The sequence below is a fragment of the Dipodomys spectabilis genome, unplaced genomic scaffold (assembly GCF_019054845.1).
Source record: "Dipodomys spectabilis isolate Male_0828 unplaced genomic scaffold, ASM1905484v1 ptg000137l, whole genome shotgun sequence".
Classification (NCBI taxonomy): domain Eukaryota; kingdom Metazoa; phylum Chordata; class Mammalia; order Rodentia; family Heteromyidae; genus Dipodomys; species Dipodomys spectabilis.
The window spans coordinates 8,631,361-8,649,097 of NW_024870814.1; the positions used below are offsets into that span (position 1 = coordinate 8,631,361).

General features: G+C 40.1%; 1 gene segment (V, D, J or C); it reads right to left on the reverse strand.

The window, feature by feature from the left end:
• Positions 1-3,356: 3,356 nt before the first annotated feature.
• Positions 3,357-5,178, reverse strand: LOC122116662. The segment is given in 3 exon segments: positions 3,357-4,075; positions 4,660-4,946; positions 5,068-5,178. Coding segments are annotated over 3 exon segments (381 nt in total).
• Positions 5,179-17,737: the final 12,559 nt, after the last annotated feature.

A 17,737-nucleotide genomic window follows, 5' to 3' on the forward strand; every position in this document is an offset into this window, starting at 1 on the left:
AACAAGGCCACTCAGAACTTTTGCCTAGTATATCAGTCTTGATTTCTACTGCTCTCCTCAGTATTTAAATCCACCCTCCCACACACCTATTCAACAACTATAGTCACAAGATTCTAAGAAACTGCCCTGTACGTCACAGAAACTCTGCTGTCTTTAGCCCACTTATTAATGGGGCAGTTGTTTCTTTGAGGATTTGTTGCTGGGGGATTTAATTTTTTGAGTTCTAAGTATATTTTAGATATGAGACCCTTGTCTGTTGTATAGTAATTGTTTTTAGATGTGAATGCCATCTACTCCTCAAGAGAAATCCGTGGTCAAATATCTTTAGCCTATGAATTATGCCATGTTTATCCAAAATGATTTTGGAGATATGATTGGGTTAAACATGTTTGTTAAAATAGGATGAATTGCTTGCATTGTCTGAGTGAGGCTGAAGTCATCCCAAGGTTCCTTATAGTGTTGAGTAAGGAATGCCAGAGAAAGGAGATGATGGTGGAAGTCTGGGTCATGATTGATAAGTGTGCACAAAGCTAAGAATGTGACAGCATGTCTGAGCTAAAGGAGGTCAGAAATTGGATTATTTCTATTAGAGCCAAGAAAAGGAGTATAATACTCCTGAGTCTTTAATTTCTATCTTTCAGAGTCTGTCCAGCTGAGTGCACCCCACACAGCCCTGGACTTGTGCACTTCTTCCATCTTCCTGAGAATCTGTGTGCCCTGACTTCTGGGCAAGAAAACTTGCAGTGCCCAACAGAAAGTGAAGAGGCACATACACGTTTCTTAGATCCTTTTGCATTGACAGTTCTTAGAGTAAAACTCAGTAAGAAGCCCCTTTATGTAGTAATTTACCACAGTTTCTGTGACTTGAAGAGGAAAATTGGGAAATTAAGAGTTCCAACAAGTCCAACACAGGACAGTCACAGCGCCACATTGGAGCTGGACATTTTCTTTGCATATACTATAGGATTGTATTTAGTTACTGAGGAAATGTCATTAAGGGCTTTGAGGCTAGTTCAAACTCTAATATCAGCACTCAGGAAGATCTCAAGTTCAAGGGCACCCTAAGGTATATAGTGGGTTCCAGTACAAGTAAAGGAGCAAGCAAAACCAACAAAACAAGGCAAAAATGTCAGTTGGGACTGTTTTGTACCGTGGTTCTACAGTATTTGAACTCTAATTTAATTCTGAGCCTTTTGTTTGGCTGTCTTTCTGGCACTGTGTCTAGTTACTGGCTAGATTGACAGCTGTGGGATAAACTTTCAATGAAAAGCCTGGAGTACCAGACAGCAGAGGTGCTGCCATGTACAGAGCAGGTATAGCCTGTGACTATAGGTTGAAGGAGGTGTGTGGGAGAGTGGATTGGAATGTTGGGTAGAGTACTAGAAATCAAGGTGAATGAGCTAGGCAAAAGCTCTGAGTGGCCTTTAAATATAAAAATGGTAGGAAAAGTTCTTCAAAGACTTTATACTCGAGTTTTTGAATGCAGTTCTGAAGTTACTGTACAAAATGAGTTGTGGAAGACGGAATATTGAAGGCATTTTTGAAAGAGGAAAGAGGATGAACAATAATCCTCCCTAGACATTGAAGGGGCAGCAAGGGCCAACGTCCCACCACCCCCACACACCTTACCTGCGCTGGCATTCAACTGAAGACATCTTATTGCTCAGCTCTCACTTGGCTTTTCAGTTCAGGACTGGCATTCTAACACCTGAGCCTTGCCTCCACTTATCCCTTTTTCCCTGGTTGTTTGGAGATAAGAGATTTTTAGATTTGTCTGCCAAGACTGGCTCCAAACTGTTGATTTTCAACTCTCAGCCTCTAGAGCTAACTCTAGAGATACTATGAAAAAATTTCTCTTCATTTAACACATTGATGTTACATTTCAAAATTGAAAAGATGTTTTTCAATCAGCGTCCTGGTTCTGAAACATGACTCATAGTTCAATTCCTGTCCCCTGTCCTTTTGACTTCTAAATAGTGGACTCCCTCCAGGGTCCAGCAGGCTTTCATCTATGTACAATGTTGCCTAAGGATTGCTCTGTGTCTGAGCTTTGGACCTCTATTTCTGACTTCTTCTTTGTCCTTAAGAATTTCACATTCACAGCCACTTAAGGAACATTTGCAGTCAGAGATCACAAAATTCGAATGGTTTCCTCTTGAAGTCCTGATTTCTATCTGTTTTCCAAATTTGCTTTCTGTTGTTCTACCCTTTCCCAGAAATATTCTAAATTTTCTGGTTTCCCAGGTCCAAGCAGATGCAGCAGTCATCTTTGATTTTCTCTTCTTCTGGCACCTCACCTCTAATATGCCAGCAAATAAATATATTTGCTTTGTGTTTAAAACATGGAGCGCTCTGGCCTTCTTTCAGCACAGTTATCCAGGGGTATATAGCCCTGAGTAGGCAGATATTCTTTTCAAGGGAAATTAAAATGGGACTGTTAATTCATTCAGTAAGATTTTTCAGAGTCCCCAAATTGTTCAATTAGTATACAGTGTCACTGTGATGAATCTTTCTACTCTTTACCTACCCAGTGGTGGTCCTGAAAGATTTTCAGAATTAAGGAACAAATTTTCTTGTTGAAGTTGCTAGATGTCATGAAGGTTGTTTTGAGTTGGGGACTACACTGCTTAACTCTTGCACTAGTAAATTTTTTTTCAATGCAGACGGCAGAGGGCCAAGAGGAGCATAAACCTAAGAGATGTTAGTGAATCTTCATGAAGAATTATCCATGTATTTCTTGGTGACTGTCATCAATTGGTTTGGGATGAATCTTTGAGAAGATTCCTATTCCCTATTCATGGTCGTTATGCTGGTGGATTCTGGAATATTCTGATCACTGAATTGTATTATCTTGAATATAGCTGATGTGTGAATCAGGTGTCACAAGCCACAGGAACCAGCCCTAACAGATGTAAGTATAAAAGAAATTTGTGAGAAAAAATGTATTGGAAAATAAGAATCAAAATGAAACAGTGAATTGAGAGGATGAGTGGAGTGAGATAGGGAGAATTATGAAATGGGTGACATTGATCAAAACGTACCGATAAACTTACATGCTAAGTTTATAAACTCCCTTATACAACTACTGACAGATAATAAAATAAATAAATAGAAAGAGAAAGAAAAATAAAAGGTAATAGTTATTGTGGTTACTTCACTGTTCTTCTTAGCTTCTGTTAAGATGACTAAACACCAGTTATGAAAACAAAGTCCTATTTTTGTTCATGGTTTTTGAGGTTACAGTTCCTCTTTCACAATTAAGAGGGTGTTGGGAGATTGCAAATAAATGAGGATAAAACATTTAACCCTGAAAATATTTTATTTTTCAAATATAATAAAGGTATGCTTCCATTTATTCCATGGAAAATTAAACATTTTCCATTGTAACTGACAAGACAGGGGTACCATAGGAAGTGGGAAAAAGACACTTTCCACTCATCTCATTTGAGTTTTGCCTTGTACAGTTATGTTTGAGGTTAGGATAAATTATATCATTTCCCCAAATGGGATAGCTGTGCATCAACAAATCTTGTTCTTGCAGCATTGTGGACCACAATGGCCATGCTTTCTCCAAGGTCATCTCCATGTGGAGTTGGAGCAGCACTTCCCATCTTGTCGGTGGCTCAGGTCATCATTTCTTTCCATCTGTTTTATTCACCTTCATAAAACTTTATTAATATCATTTAAATTCCACAATTATCTTTATACCCTATCTTTGTGACTATAGATGAAAAGAACTTCATCTTTTCTCTTCCTCACATTGTTCAAATTTGTCATATTAAAGGAGAAATTCATCTTATTCTCCTCCTCCACTTCTTCCTCCATGTTTACCTCCTCCTCCTTCTCTCAAAGACTCCATTTTTGAGCAAGTTAAATATACTACACAAATGGAAAGCCATTTTCAAAATATGTGATTTTAAAATAATCTGTTAAGCCATATAATTCACCACTCTATCAAGATTAGAAACAAGGTAATATTAGTACAGTAGTTGAGAATATTTCTAAAAGTCAACAGCTATTCATGATAATTCAAAAGCTACTCATGTCTAAGGAAGACAGAACTAATGGGAAAATTCTTTAGTGGTTTAAAGCATACGTAAAAATCTATGACAAATATTATACTCAGTGGTGAAATATTTCACATTATTTCTTATCAGTGATATTAAATGCTGAAAGGTTACTATCACTCCCTCACTTACAAAATTATACAGGATGTCCTCCTCCAAATGCTATAAAACAAGAAATAAAAAATTAAATTGAGAATTGAAGAAGAAATCTGTACAAATATTTTGAGGACTAAAAAGTAAATTAATTTATTTCTTACAATTTATTTCTGCTTGGATTAACTAGCGTGTCTCCACTTTCCAAATGAACCCCAATTAATGCTCTTGCAGACTCCTCCCATGCTGTGAGTTGTGTCATCTATTGCATCAGGTGAGGCATTAGCATGTTTATACTGCTGCAGAGAGTTAGAGTAGAGAGAATTCTGCCAAGCTACTTTGACCAACATCTTCAAATGACCTTCAGAATCTAGTTGCATCTGAGAAACGCTGTCAACAGTTGGAGGCACAAGGAGGAGCAGCTGGGGCAGCCCAGCCTCTCACTTCTGGTTCCTTGGGAGGTTTATGCTATGACTTGTATCACTGTGGGAGGAAACACATCATACTGCATACAGTAATAAGTGGCAAAATCTTCAGGCTGCAGGCTGCTGATAGTAAGAGAGTAATCTGTCCCAGATCCACTGCCACTGAACCTGGATGGGACACCTGATTCTAAATTGGATGCTCTATATATCAGCCGCTTAGGAGCTTTCCCTGGTTTCTGCTGAAACCAGGCTAACCAACTGCTAATGCCCTGACTGGCCCTGCAATTGATGGTGACTGTGTTTCCTGGAGATGCAGACAGGGAGGATGGAGTCTGGGTCATCTGGATGTCACATTTGGCACCTGGCAGTGGAAACATAAACACAAATATCTATCTTGATAATCATGTTAAAAGAGGAATTTCCTGACGTGCCACAGCCCTGATGCACAAAGCTGAGTTAATCCCAGTACTGCCCTTCCTTACCTGGGAGCCAGAGCAGGAGGAGCCCCAGGAGCTTCGCAGGGACCCTCATGTCCATGCTGTGTGCTGACTGGGACTGACTTCCACACAAGGTGTAAACAACCTTTAAGAGCAGTCCACTGTTCTGGGCAGTAGGCTGAGCTATGGGCACATGCAAATCAGCAGGGTGGGAGGGCGGGCTCAGCTGCAGGATTGGCTCCTCTCTCATCACAGGCCTTACCTCCACAGATGTCCCAGACCATTCAAAGAAATATAAATTTGTCTGCAGAGCATATGTTTCTCACTGGTGATCTTTTGACTGTAGAAGACATTTTTAAGATTATTTTCAAAATGTATAATGCCCAGAAGCAACTGGTATAACAGCATATTTCAAAAATATATTGGACCATAGTCTTGTGTCTTTTTAGATCTTTAATTCACTCAATAATTCTTACTGGAAAAAAATCATCTTGTGTTCTTTTTACCAAGTGCTTATACTTTGAAAATTATTATATTTCTTCCTTTGTCTTTCTGTCTTTCTTTCTCTTTCTTTCTTTTCTTTCTTTCTTTCTCTTTCTTTCTTTCTTTCTTTCTTTCTTTCTTTCTTTCTTTCTTTCTTTCTATCTTTCTTTCTTTCTTTCTTTCTTCATTCCTTCTGTCCTTCCTTCCTTCCTTTCCTTTCCTTCCTTCTTTCCTTCCTTCCTTCCTTCTTTCCTTCCCTCCTTCCTTCTCTCCCTTCATCCCTCCCTTCTCTCCCTTCTCTCTCTCTCTTTCTTTCTTTCTTTCTTTTTTCTTTCTTCCTTTTTCATCTCTCCCTCCTGCTTTTATCTATCTCACTCTCACTCTCTTTCTTTTGTTCTTCTTTTCTTTCCTATTTCAGTTCTTTCTTTCTTTGATTTTCATTTAGTTTTTGTACTTGGGGCTTGAACACAGGGTCTGGATTCTGTCTCTTAGCTTTTTCTCTCAAGGTAATCCTCTACCACATGAGCCACATTTCTGTTTCTGGTTTTTTGGTGGTTAATTAGAAAAAAAGAATCTCATGAAATTTCTTGTGCAGGCTGTCTTTGAAGAGCCATTCTAAGACCTCACACTCATGAGTAGTTAGGATGACAGGTATTAGCCATCGACACCTGACTAAAATTAAAATGTTTCATTTCTGTGTGTATGTGTGTAGGAACATGAACTCAAGACCTGAATACTGTCCCTCAAATTTTGTGCTCAAGGCTACCACTCTGCTATACCACTTGAGCCACAGGTCCATTGCTAGATTTTGCATGATTAATTGGAAATACGAATCTCATGGACTTAACTGTCTGGGCTGGCTTCAAATTGTACTCCTTAGATCTCAGCCTACTGAGTAGCTAGAATTACAAGCATGAGGCACAGATGTCAAGCTGTTTAATTTCTTTAAAGGACAATATGAAACATACTGAACCTATTGAAAAGTATTTTGTGGTAATTTTAGTTATGACCATTACCATGTAAGTTGAAGCAAGTTATTTTTAAATTTAATTTTTTTGTCAAGGTGATGTACAGAGGGGTTACAGTTATATATGCAAGGTAGTGAGTGCACTTCTTGTCAAACATTGTCACTCCCTCTCTAGTTTTTCTCCCACTTTCACTCCTCCCCATATCCCCTGTTGTCTTGTGAATATTGCTGTTGTGTTGGTTCACCTTTTGTCCTTTATCTCACCATTTTGTTGCTCCCTGCTCCTTGGCTAATTCAGATAAATGCATATATGATACACGGTACCAAAATCAAACCATAGGGGGAAAAAGAGAAAAATGCCAGAAAAAGAAATAACTTCACATAGTATATTAAGAACCAAAACAACAACAAAGAAAAACCCCTTGTTTCCATATCATGGAGTACATTTCACTTAGGATCATCTTTTTTGTTGTTCTTGTTTTGTCGGCCATGAGGCCTGAACTCTGGGCCTGGGCACTGTCCCTCAGCTCTTCAGCTCAAGGCTACCACTCTAACACTTGAGCCACAGTGCCACTTCCGGCTTTTTCTGCTTATGTGGTGCTGAGGAATCGAACTTCATGCATGCAAGGGAAGCACTCTACCACTGAGCCACCTGCCCAGCCTCACTTAGCATCCTATGTACATAATTATTGAGCTATTGTGATTCTCTTCTAGGACTATCTGAGACATACACTAATTATCACAAGTGGGAGAAACCATGGAGCTAGGTTTCTTTGGGCCTGTTTTACTTCACTTAATATGATTTTTCCCAAGTCTTTTCATTTCCTTATAAATGGGGCAAGGTCATTATTTCTGATGGAAGCACAGAACTCCATTGTGTATATATATATATATATATATATATATATATATATATATATATATATATATATCACATTTTCTTGATCCATTTATCTACTGAGGGATATCTGGGTTGGTTCCATATCTTAGCTATGGTAAATTGTGCTGTGATAAACATAGTTGTGCTGGTTGCTTTAGTATGGCCTTGTTTGTGCTTGTTTGGGCAAATACCTAAAAGTGTGATTACTGGCTTATTGGGGAGCTCTATGTGGAGTATTTGGAGCAAACTCCATACTGTTTTCCAGAGTGGTTGAACAAGTTTTCACTCCCATCAACAGTGTAGTAATGCTCTCTTTTGGCCACATCCCCTCCAGCATCTGTTGTTTTTAGATTTCTTGATTGGCCAAATTTCACTCTAGTTCCTCAATAATGGCTCACAAATTTGCTACCACGGAAATTTTATATGTCTTCTATCCCTAGAATCTAAATAGACTGCACATTCTCCTAATCAGAAACCTCTCACATGTTGTCACCTTTGTGCCATTTGATAGTACTACTCACAGTTGGAGATGAATACTGTCTTTTTTTGGGGGGGGGGTATGGTCAGGGGGCCTGAACTCTGGGCCTGGGTGTTTTCCCTCAGCTCTTCAGCTCAAGGCTAGCACTCTACCACTTGAGCCACAGCATCACTTCTGGTTTTTTCCTTTTTGCGATTGTGATGCTGAGGAATTGAACCCATGCACATGGGACTGCATCAAATGTAAATGTTTCTGAATATCAGTAGGCAAATAAGTATGTGTGTGTGTGTGTGTGTGTGTGTGTGTATGTGTGTGTATGTGTGTGTGTGTGTGTGGGTATACGCACATGTATTTGTGCCAGTACTAGGGTGTGAACTCAGGGTCTGGATGCTGTCTCTGATCTTCATTTTTGCTCAAGTCTAGCACTCTACCCTTTTAGCCAATCGCCACTTCTGAGTTTTTAGTAGTTATTTGGAAATGAGTGTGTCACAGGCTTTCTTGCCCAGCTTGCTTCAAATCTTCATCCTCAGATTTCAACCTCCTGTGTAGCTAGGAATCCAGGATTGAGTCATTGTCATACATCAGGAAAATAATTTTTTTTGGCAGTCCTGTGGCTTGAACTCATGGTCTGGGCATTGTCCCTGAGTTTCTTTTGCTCAAGGCTAGCATTCTCCCACTTGAGCCACAGTGCCACTTCTGGCTTTTTCTGTGTATGTCATATTGAGGAATCAAACGAATATGAGGCAAGCACTCTACCACTAAACCACATTCCCAGCCCAGGAAAATAATTTTTAAACTAAGTTATATGTTTTCCATTTTTATACATTGTGGTATTTATTAAGAAAGTTCTTTCTGGGGTGGTGATATGACTCAAGTGGTAGACTGATAGCCCTGATAAAAGGAACTCTAGGACAGTACTCAGGCCAAGAGTTCAAGCCTCAGGACCAGCAAATTAAACAAACAAGCAAGCAAGCAAACAAATAATCTTTTGCTGAGCACTGGAGCCTCACACCTGTAATCATAGCTACACAGGAAGCTGAGATCTGAGGATCATGGTTCAAAGCCAGCCAGTGCAGGAAATTCTGTAAGACTCTTATCTTCAGTTCATCACATAAAAGGTTGGAAGTGGTGTTGTGTCTCAAGTGGTAGAGCACTAGCCTCAAGCAAATGGAGCTCAGAGATAGCACCCAGGCACAGAGTTCAAGCCACATGACTGGGGAAAAAATAGAAAATAAAAATAAGAAAGTTCTTTCAATTGCTTATTGCTGCTGTGTAGCATCATGAACAACACAATTCCCAACTTCTAGTAGTTTCCCCAAAAACATAATAAAGTTTTTTTTCCCTATGATCCCAGATCTCCAGACAAAACTTAGAAGCAAATGGAAGTGAATTCTAGGGCCTGCACTTAGGTGGAATATTTCTAAGAGTTTGGGAAAAGAAACAATTCTGGATTGTCAGGTATCTCAATCCATCATTATGATCATTAGGATTGCTTGTGGAAGCCCATTTTTAAAATCCTTATCCCAGCTCTGGTTTCCTGAAAGTTGCATCACATGGGGTCCTTTCATTATATTTGAAAAACAGGAAAGACCTTGGTATTTATTGACATAAGCAGGCTGACGCCTCAGTTCTGAGGCCTACAGCATCACCTGGAGAGGTTGCTGGGGCAGGTGAGAGCATCAGCAATCAGCAGCCTCCCATAGCTTTTTTTTTTTTTTTAACAAGGTAGAGAATCACAGGATTATGCAGACCCTAGGGCAGCTTCATGAAATCAGAGAATCCCATACTCCTAGTTCCAACTTCACTGGTTACCTCAGGAGTTAGGAAGCTAGTGATGAGACTCATTTCCTGTATCAAAACAATTCCTGCTTGGAGAATCATGGCTGGCTTAAGTTTTACTGTGTGAATACCAAAGTATGCCTTCATATCAGAAGATTCATGGCCATGGCCATGTTTCTGGAGCAGAGGAAGAAAAGAGATGGAGATACAGAGGATCATTTGAAGAAAGTTCAATCTAAAGCTTGCAAGAGTGTTCAGAGCCAGGTTGCATGTGAGAAACTGTGGTAGCTGGTTGAGGCACAGGAGGAGCATTTGGGGCAGGTCAACCTCTCATTTCTGCTTCACTGAAGTTTTATGGTATGGCTCATATCACTGTGAAAGGTCTACTATTACTGCTCATGCTAAGCAAAATGAACTCCAAGATAGGGACAGAAGAGATTTTATCTTCCTTCCTGTTGTTTTTAATGTACTTATAATGTAGTATGTGATTTTTTTTGTTTCTTTTGCATTGTCTTCCCGCATGGTATGACCCCTGTTTTCACTGTATTTGATTCTGGTGCCTGCATCTTGTATATACACTTCTGTAATGCGGGGAGGGGAAAGGAAACAACAAAATGCTGAAATAAGGATACAGGTTAACTCACTGTAACAGTGAGATGTACAAGGCACTATGTTGAAAACTTTACAACTTTGTGTGGGGGAGAGGAGTTGGGAAGGTGTGGAGGAAAGGGATGGTAGGGGAAAAACAAAGGAGGGGTAATAAGGCTTGATAGGAAATGGACTCATTACCTTATTCATATAACTGTAACCCCTCTGTACAGTATCTTTACAATAAAAATATATAAAACAGAAAAGTACTTCACTGATCTCTGATTGAAATCTGGGCCTGGGCACTGTCCCTGCACTCTTCAGATCAAGGAGAACGCTCTACAGCTTGAGCCACAGTGGTCCTTCCGGTTTTCTAGTGGTTTCTTGGAAATGAGAGTCTCATAGACTTTCTTTCTCCGGCTGGCTTTGAACCATAATCCTCAGATCTCTACCTCCAGAGTAGCTAGGATTACAGGTGTGAGCCACAAACGCTCGGCAAGGCATTTAAAACAGAGTAAAGCATTTAATCATAGGGAAAAAAATGAACCTCAAAAAGAGTCTGTTTTAGAATGCGCTGAAACTTGCAGGCAGACTCTGGGGCAGAGGGGGAATTGGAGGTCACCTGCTGGCATCTAGAAGCAGATTTGACATCTCCCCTGGGTGTCTAGACAGGACAAGGACCTAGGTGAGGAGACCTGCATCTTCACAGGTAGATGATCTGGGGTCTGAAGGAACATTTCTGTGCTTAGCTTTACTGAATAACATATCCCAGTCTTGGAATGGCAGTAGCTCAGAATAAATTTCATGTATTAAAAATAACCAACTTGGATTAGTTGGCTCCTTTCTACTTTACAAATGAACCCTAATTAATGCTCTCACAGACTCCTCCTATGCCACAGCTTGTAGGCTCTAATGAATCAGGAGAGACATTGACATACATAAACTCTGTCTTCTCCTGACAGAAAGGTTGAGAAGAGAGAATTCTTCCCTGTCACTTCTACCAAAATTTTCAAGCGACCCTCAGAGATGAATCTGAGAAGCACTGTCAGCAGGTAGAGGTTGCAGGAGCAGCTGGGGTAGCCTAGCCTCTCACTTCTGCTTCCTTGGGAGGTTTCTGTTATGACTTGTATCACTGTGGAAGGATAACTATTATACTGCAGACAGTAATAAGTGCTAACATCTTCAGGCTGCAGGCTGCTGATGGTAAGAGAATAATCTGTCCCAGATCCACTGCCACTGAACCTGGATGGGACTGCAGAGTCCAAATTGGATGTGTAATAGATCAGCCGCTTAGGAGGTTTCCCTGGTTTCTGCTGAAACCAAGCTAAATACTTGTTAATGCCCTGACTGGCCCTGCAATTGATGGTGACTGTGTCTCCTGGAGATGCAGACAGGGAGGATGGAGTCTGGGTCATCTGGATGTCACATTTGGCACCTGGCAGTGGAAACATAAACACAAATATCTAGCTTGATAATCATGTAATGAGAAGCCTTCCCTGAAGTGCCACACAGTCCTGATTATCCAACGCTGAGTTATTCCCTAGCATTTTCCTTCCTTACCTGGGAGCCAGAGCAGCAGGAGCCCCAGGAGCTGAGCAGGAGCACTCATTTCCATGCTGTGTGCTGACAGGCACTGACTGCTGCACAGGGTGTGTGCAGTCTATGAAGAAGTGCTCAGGGCAGTGGGCTGTGCTCTGGTCACATGGAAATCAGCAGTGGGTGGGCAGGGCTGGACACAGCTGCACGATTGTCTCAACTTAGTGAGTCACCACAGGCCTGGCTTCCACACCAGACAAGGGTAACATGAATTTGTCTGCAGAGAATATTCTCCCTGGAGGACATTTGACTGTAGAAGACATTTTAAAGTCTATTTTCAGAATATATAATGCACAGAAGCAACTTATAGAGTATTTCATAAATATATTGAAACGTATTCTTGTTTCTAGTTAGATTTTTATGCACTATCAATAATTCTGTCTGGAAAAAAAGTCACTTTCTGGTTCCATACCAAGTACTTATACAGTGAAAATTGCTTTCTTTCTTTTGCTTTTTCTTTGATTCGTTCTTTCTTTCCTCTTTGTGTATTCTCTCCCTTCCTTCCTTCCTTCCTTCCTTCCTTCCTTCCTTCCTTCCTTCCTTCCTTCCTTCCTTCCTTCCTTCCTTCCTTCCTTCCTTTCTTCCTTCCTTCCCTCCTCCTTTCCTTCCTTCCTTCCTGCTTTCCTTCCTTCCTTCTTTTAGGTTTTGCACTCAGTTTTTGAACTCAGTTTCTGGGTGCTGTCCTTTAGCTTTTTCCTTCAAGTTTAATGTTCTATCCCATGAGGCACACTTCCATTTCTGGCTTTTTGGTTATTAATTGGATATAAGAATTTTGTGACTTTCTTATGCAGGCTGTATTTGAGCAACCATTCTCATATCTCATGCTCAAGAGCACATAGGCACCTGAGTAAAATGATTCATCAATCTGTCTGTCTGTCTGCCTGTCTATCTGTCTGTCGGCCTGTCTCTCTGTGTGCTCTTCTTGGGGCACGAACTAAGTGCCTGGGTGCCCTCTCTTAGATTTTTTCTTTCTTTTTTGTCGATCGTGGGGCTTGAACTCTGGGCTTGGGCACTGTCCTTGTGCTCTTCAGCTCAAGGTGAATGCTGTACCGCTTGAGCCAGAGTGCCACTTTCCCTCTCTTAGATTTTTGTACTCAAGGATACCATTCGGCTATACTGCTTCAAGATTTTGGATGATTAATTGGAAGTAAAAGTCTTATGGACTTTCTTGCCTGGGCTGGCTTCAAATTGCAATCCTTGCATCTCAGCCTATGGAGTAGCTAAGAGTATAAATGTGAGGCAAGGTACCTTTCAGTTTAATTTCTTTATGTAACCAGATGATATGAAGCATACTGAATGTATTCAAGAGTTTTGTGGCAGTTTTAGTCATGGCCATTACAATATAAGATGAAGAAATATCTGCATATCCATATTTACTCTGATTTCAAAATAATGACACAAAAATTTACCACCATTGAAACTTGAGGTGTCTTTTATTTCCAGTATCTAAATAGACTGTATGCTTTCTGATTGGAAACCTCTCACGTTTTGTGCCATTTACTATTACTTCTCACAGTTCATCAGGATGAAGTGATAAGTGTTGATGCTGGACATGATTACTTCAACCAAAATTACTGCTACACAGCCGTACATTCCCGGTCTTTTATTTTTTCCAAATAGGTGGAAATATCATGTCTGCCCAGATACTAGTATTGCTGTTTACATCTCTTGGAGACAGAGAGAAAAAGAGAGAGAGAGAGTAGATAGAGAAGGAGAGGGAGAGAGAGAAGGAGAGAGAGAGGAGGAGGCTCTTGATTTGTTCTCAAACCAGTAAAAATATCCCTCAAGAAACATTTTGGATCTGGATAAACCCTGGATGGAAATTTGATCAATCAGATATCGTAGCATGCCTTTTCCTTGGACCTATCCAAGTTTCACAGCAAGAGAAGCCATTTTTGCCTTCCTCATGCCCACCCCACACTTTAAGAATTCTGAGAGTCTTAGTGACACAGAACAATGCATCTTAGTGGGATGAAGAGGACAGATGTCATGGAAACTTTACTGTGGTGAGGTTGGGAGAAGTCAGGCCCAAATGGTGACTATGAAGTAATTTGGCAGAAATCGAGCCAAAAGGTGACTATGAAATCATTTGGCTAATTATTCAGGTCATATCAGCAAGTGTGGAGATGTGAAGACCGAGGTAAACTTTCAGGCACTGGAATTAACTACAGAGATTTGGATCAGGAGTCTTTGTCCAGGACTGACACTCTGGCTGTGGGCTATAAAAGAAGCAGTCACCCTCCAGAGTGATGGAGCTGAGAACCTGGGGTAAAAAAGGCCCTGCCTCGTGGTAGCTTTGGATTCAGTGAAGTAGTATGCTTTTCACTCACTGGAATTGGCCCCAGCTGAAAGGCCAGGTTGAGAGACTAAGTCATCAGGAACTCAGAGTTTTGCCTGCTCTCTGGGGCTGGCTGACTTTATGTTGTTCTCACTAGTCATGAGGAGTCAGCAAATGTCTCTCATCCAAGCAACTTCTTACACACTTGGTCATTCATGTGTAATTTTTATAGCTATGTTATTTCTTCCTCATTGTTAAAGATTCTAAAAACAGGCATCTGTGACAGCACTAAAATTTCAAATTCTTTCCATCTCCTGTTGCTTTCACATACATTCATAATTCACTTCAGTTATCTTGCACTGAATCTCTTAGAAGGTTAAGCCTTCAATGTGTTCTGTCCAACTGAGAATTTACAAGGTCAACTCATGCTGACTGTGTGCACATGGCTTGTGGCACCTCAGAGGGCAGTACGTTTTCTCACACAACCAGTCCACTGTTGAACTGGAGATTTCACTCCATTCTAAGAATTCTAATAAAAAGGAGCATCATTGTGTAGGTGTGCTTATAACAGATTGAATAAAGTAGAAAATATTCAGAAACAAGCAGAGCACCAAGGCAATACGACTAGTGTCTAAGACATATGAGCCCCAGGATAACTGTGCAGCAAGCTTGCCAGTCTTATGTTGCTAAGAAGGAAGCTCACTCCTGCTCTGTATGTCTTTCATGATCTGAATTCTGGGGCTTTGTTGCTTGTGAGGTTGGTTTGCCCTCTTGTGGCAGACTTGTGACATAAAACTCTTCAGGATTGTCAGTTTGGAGTTCCAGGCTCTAGACTGAGAATCTTTTTCTCCAATATTGACAAAGGAGGGCCTACTCCATCTGTTTCAAGACCAGATTCAGTAGGAAAGTCAAATAACTCTTCTTATCAGGCATTTTATAGCAGTTTAAGAAAAAAATCTATTGGTTTCCCATGAATTCTGAGTCTTTAATGTCAACAAGGTAGCTGGTGGCCTAGGATGTATGTTTCCTCTGAGATGCCTAAGATGTGATTTTGGCAAAGAGGAGGATGTGTTGAGTATCAGTGAAGGGTACAATGGTGATCTGAGGGGCTCTGGTTCAAGTCCAGGTCTTACAATCCAGCCTCATTCTCTGTGTCACAGAAACTGTTTTGCCATACCGCTCATTTCCTCATTGTCCTGAAAAAAGGCAATCAATTAGCTGGAGAACTGACTAATGCCAATGTTTTCTTTTTTCCTTTCTTTTTTTTTTCTTGTACATGTACAATTTTATTTTTTAAAGAAATAAGTTATTCTGGCAACATAAAATTGTAACTGACTTGACCGGATGACCTTGAAATGCTCTTCTAGCCCAATAATGCTATAGGAAGATCGTTCTTTTTTTTATTTTTATTTTTTATTGTGAAAATACTGTACACAGCGGTTACAATTACATGGGCAAGATAATGAGTACATTTCTTTTTTTAATTTTAATTTTTTGTGAACATACTGTACAGAGGAGTACAATTACATGGGCAAGATAATGAGTACATTTCTTATCAAGCATTGTAGCCTCCTCCTTTGTCTTCCCTTCCCATCCCTTTCCATCCTACCCTAGGCCTCCCACCCAATCCTCTCTTGTACCCCCCACCAAAGTTGTAAAGTTCGTTTTCAACATAACGACTTGTACTACTCATTGTTGCAATGGGTCCATCTGCATGCCTATTTAAACAACTTGTTTTTCCCCTTCCCTTCCACAAACTATACTGACATCAAACACAGTGAAAGCAGGGGTTATAATGTGGGGGAGGGACATACAAAACAACAAAGAAATAATCTTATAAATGTGTTAGAAACAATTGCAAGAAGGAAAAAAAAAACATTTGAATACATATCTTAGGGTTCATTTCCCTAACATCACCTTATCTGTCCTTTTCTGATTGACTCAGACACATACTAGATATTGCAAATAAGGGAAACCATGGACCTATGTTTCTTTGGGCTTGGCTTACTTCACTTAATATAATTTTTCCCAAGTCTTTTCATTTCCTAACAAATGGGGCAATGTCATTCTTTCTGATGGAGGCATAGAATTCCATTGTGTATATATACCATATTTTCTTGATCCATTCATCTACTGAGGGGCATCTGGTTTGGTTCCATATCTTAGCTATAGTAAATAATGCTGCAATAAACATAGTTGTGCTGGTAGCTTTAGTGTGGTCTGGTCTGTAAACATTTGGGTAAATGCCCAAAAGTGGGATTGCTGGGTCATAGGGGAGCTCTATGTGGAGTCTTTTGAGGAACCTCCAAACTACTTTCCAAAGTGGTTGAACAAGTTTACACTCCCACCAACAATGCAGCAAGATTCCTTTCTGTCCACATCCCCTCCAGCATCTGTTGTTGTTAGAGTTCTTGATTATAGCCATTCTAAGTGGGGTGAGGTGGTATCTCAGTGTGGTTTTGATTTGCATTTCTTTTATGGCTAGGAAGGTTGAGCATTTCTTCATGTGTCTATTGGCCATCCTTCTTTCTTCTTCAGAGAAGTTTCTCTTCAAGTCTTTAGCCCACTTATTTATTGGGCAGTTGTTTCTTTGAGGATTTGTTGTTGGGGGATTTAATATTTTGAGTTCCAAGTATATTTTAGATATGAGACCCTTGCCTTTGTATGGCTAGTGAAGATTTTCTCCCAATCCGTGGGCTTTCTATTGATCTTGCTAGCTATGTCCTTTGCCATGCAGAAGCTCTGCAACTTCATGCAATCCCATTTGTCCAACCTTTCTTTGATTTGTTGTGTTTCCGGGTCTCTATTCAGAAAATTTCGGCCTGAGCCAAGGAGGCCTAGGGTTTCTCCTTTTCCATCCTGTAATGTTTTCAGAGTGTCTGCTTTGACTCCTAGGTCTTTGATCCATTTGGAGTTGATTCTGGTGCAGGGTGATATATAAGGATCTAGCTTTAGTTTTCTGCAAGTAGTTAACCAATGTTGCCAGCACCATTTACTGAAGAGGCTGTCTTTCTTCCATTCTATTTTTTAGCTCCCTTATCAAAGATTAGATGGCTATAGGTCTGTAGGTTCATTTCTGGGTTTTCAATTCTATTCCATTGGTCATGGGGTCTGTTCTTATGCCAATACCAAGCTGTTTTGATTACTATGGCTTTGTAGTAGAGTTTGAAATTTGGTATTGATATTCCTCCAGCAGCGTTCTTTCTGTTGAGTATCATTTTTCTATTCGGGGTCTTTTATTGTTCCATATGAATTTTTGGTTTGCCTCTTCTATTTCCTTGAAGAATGAGCTTGGAATTTTGATAGGTATCGCGTTGAATTTGTAGATAGCCTTGGGAAATATTGCCATTTTCACGATGTTGATCTTTCTAATCCAGGAGCATGGGAGTTTTTGCCACTTTCTAAGCTCTGTTTCGATTTGTTTTTTAAGTTTTCATCATAGAGGTCCTTCACTTCTTTGGTTAAGTTAATTCCTAGGTATTTTATTTTTTGTGGGGCTATTACAAATGGAGTTGCTTTCCTAATTTCAGCCACACTTTTCTCATTGTTGACATACAGAAAAGCCATTGATTTTGGTGGTTAATTTTATACCCTGCTACTTTGCCCAAGTTTTGAATCAGCTTGAGTAATTTGTGAGTGGAGTCTATGGGATTCTTTAAATACAAG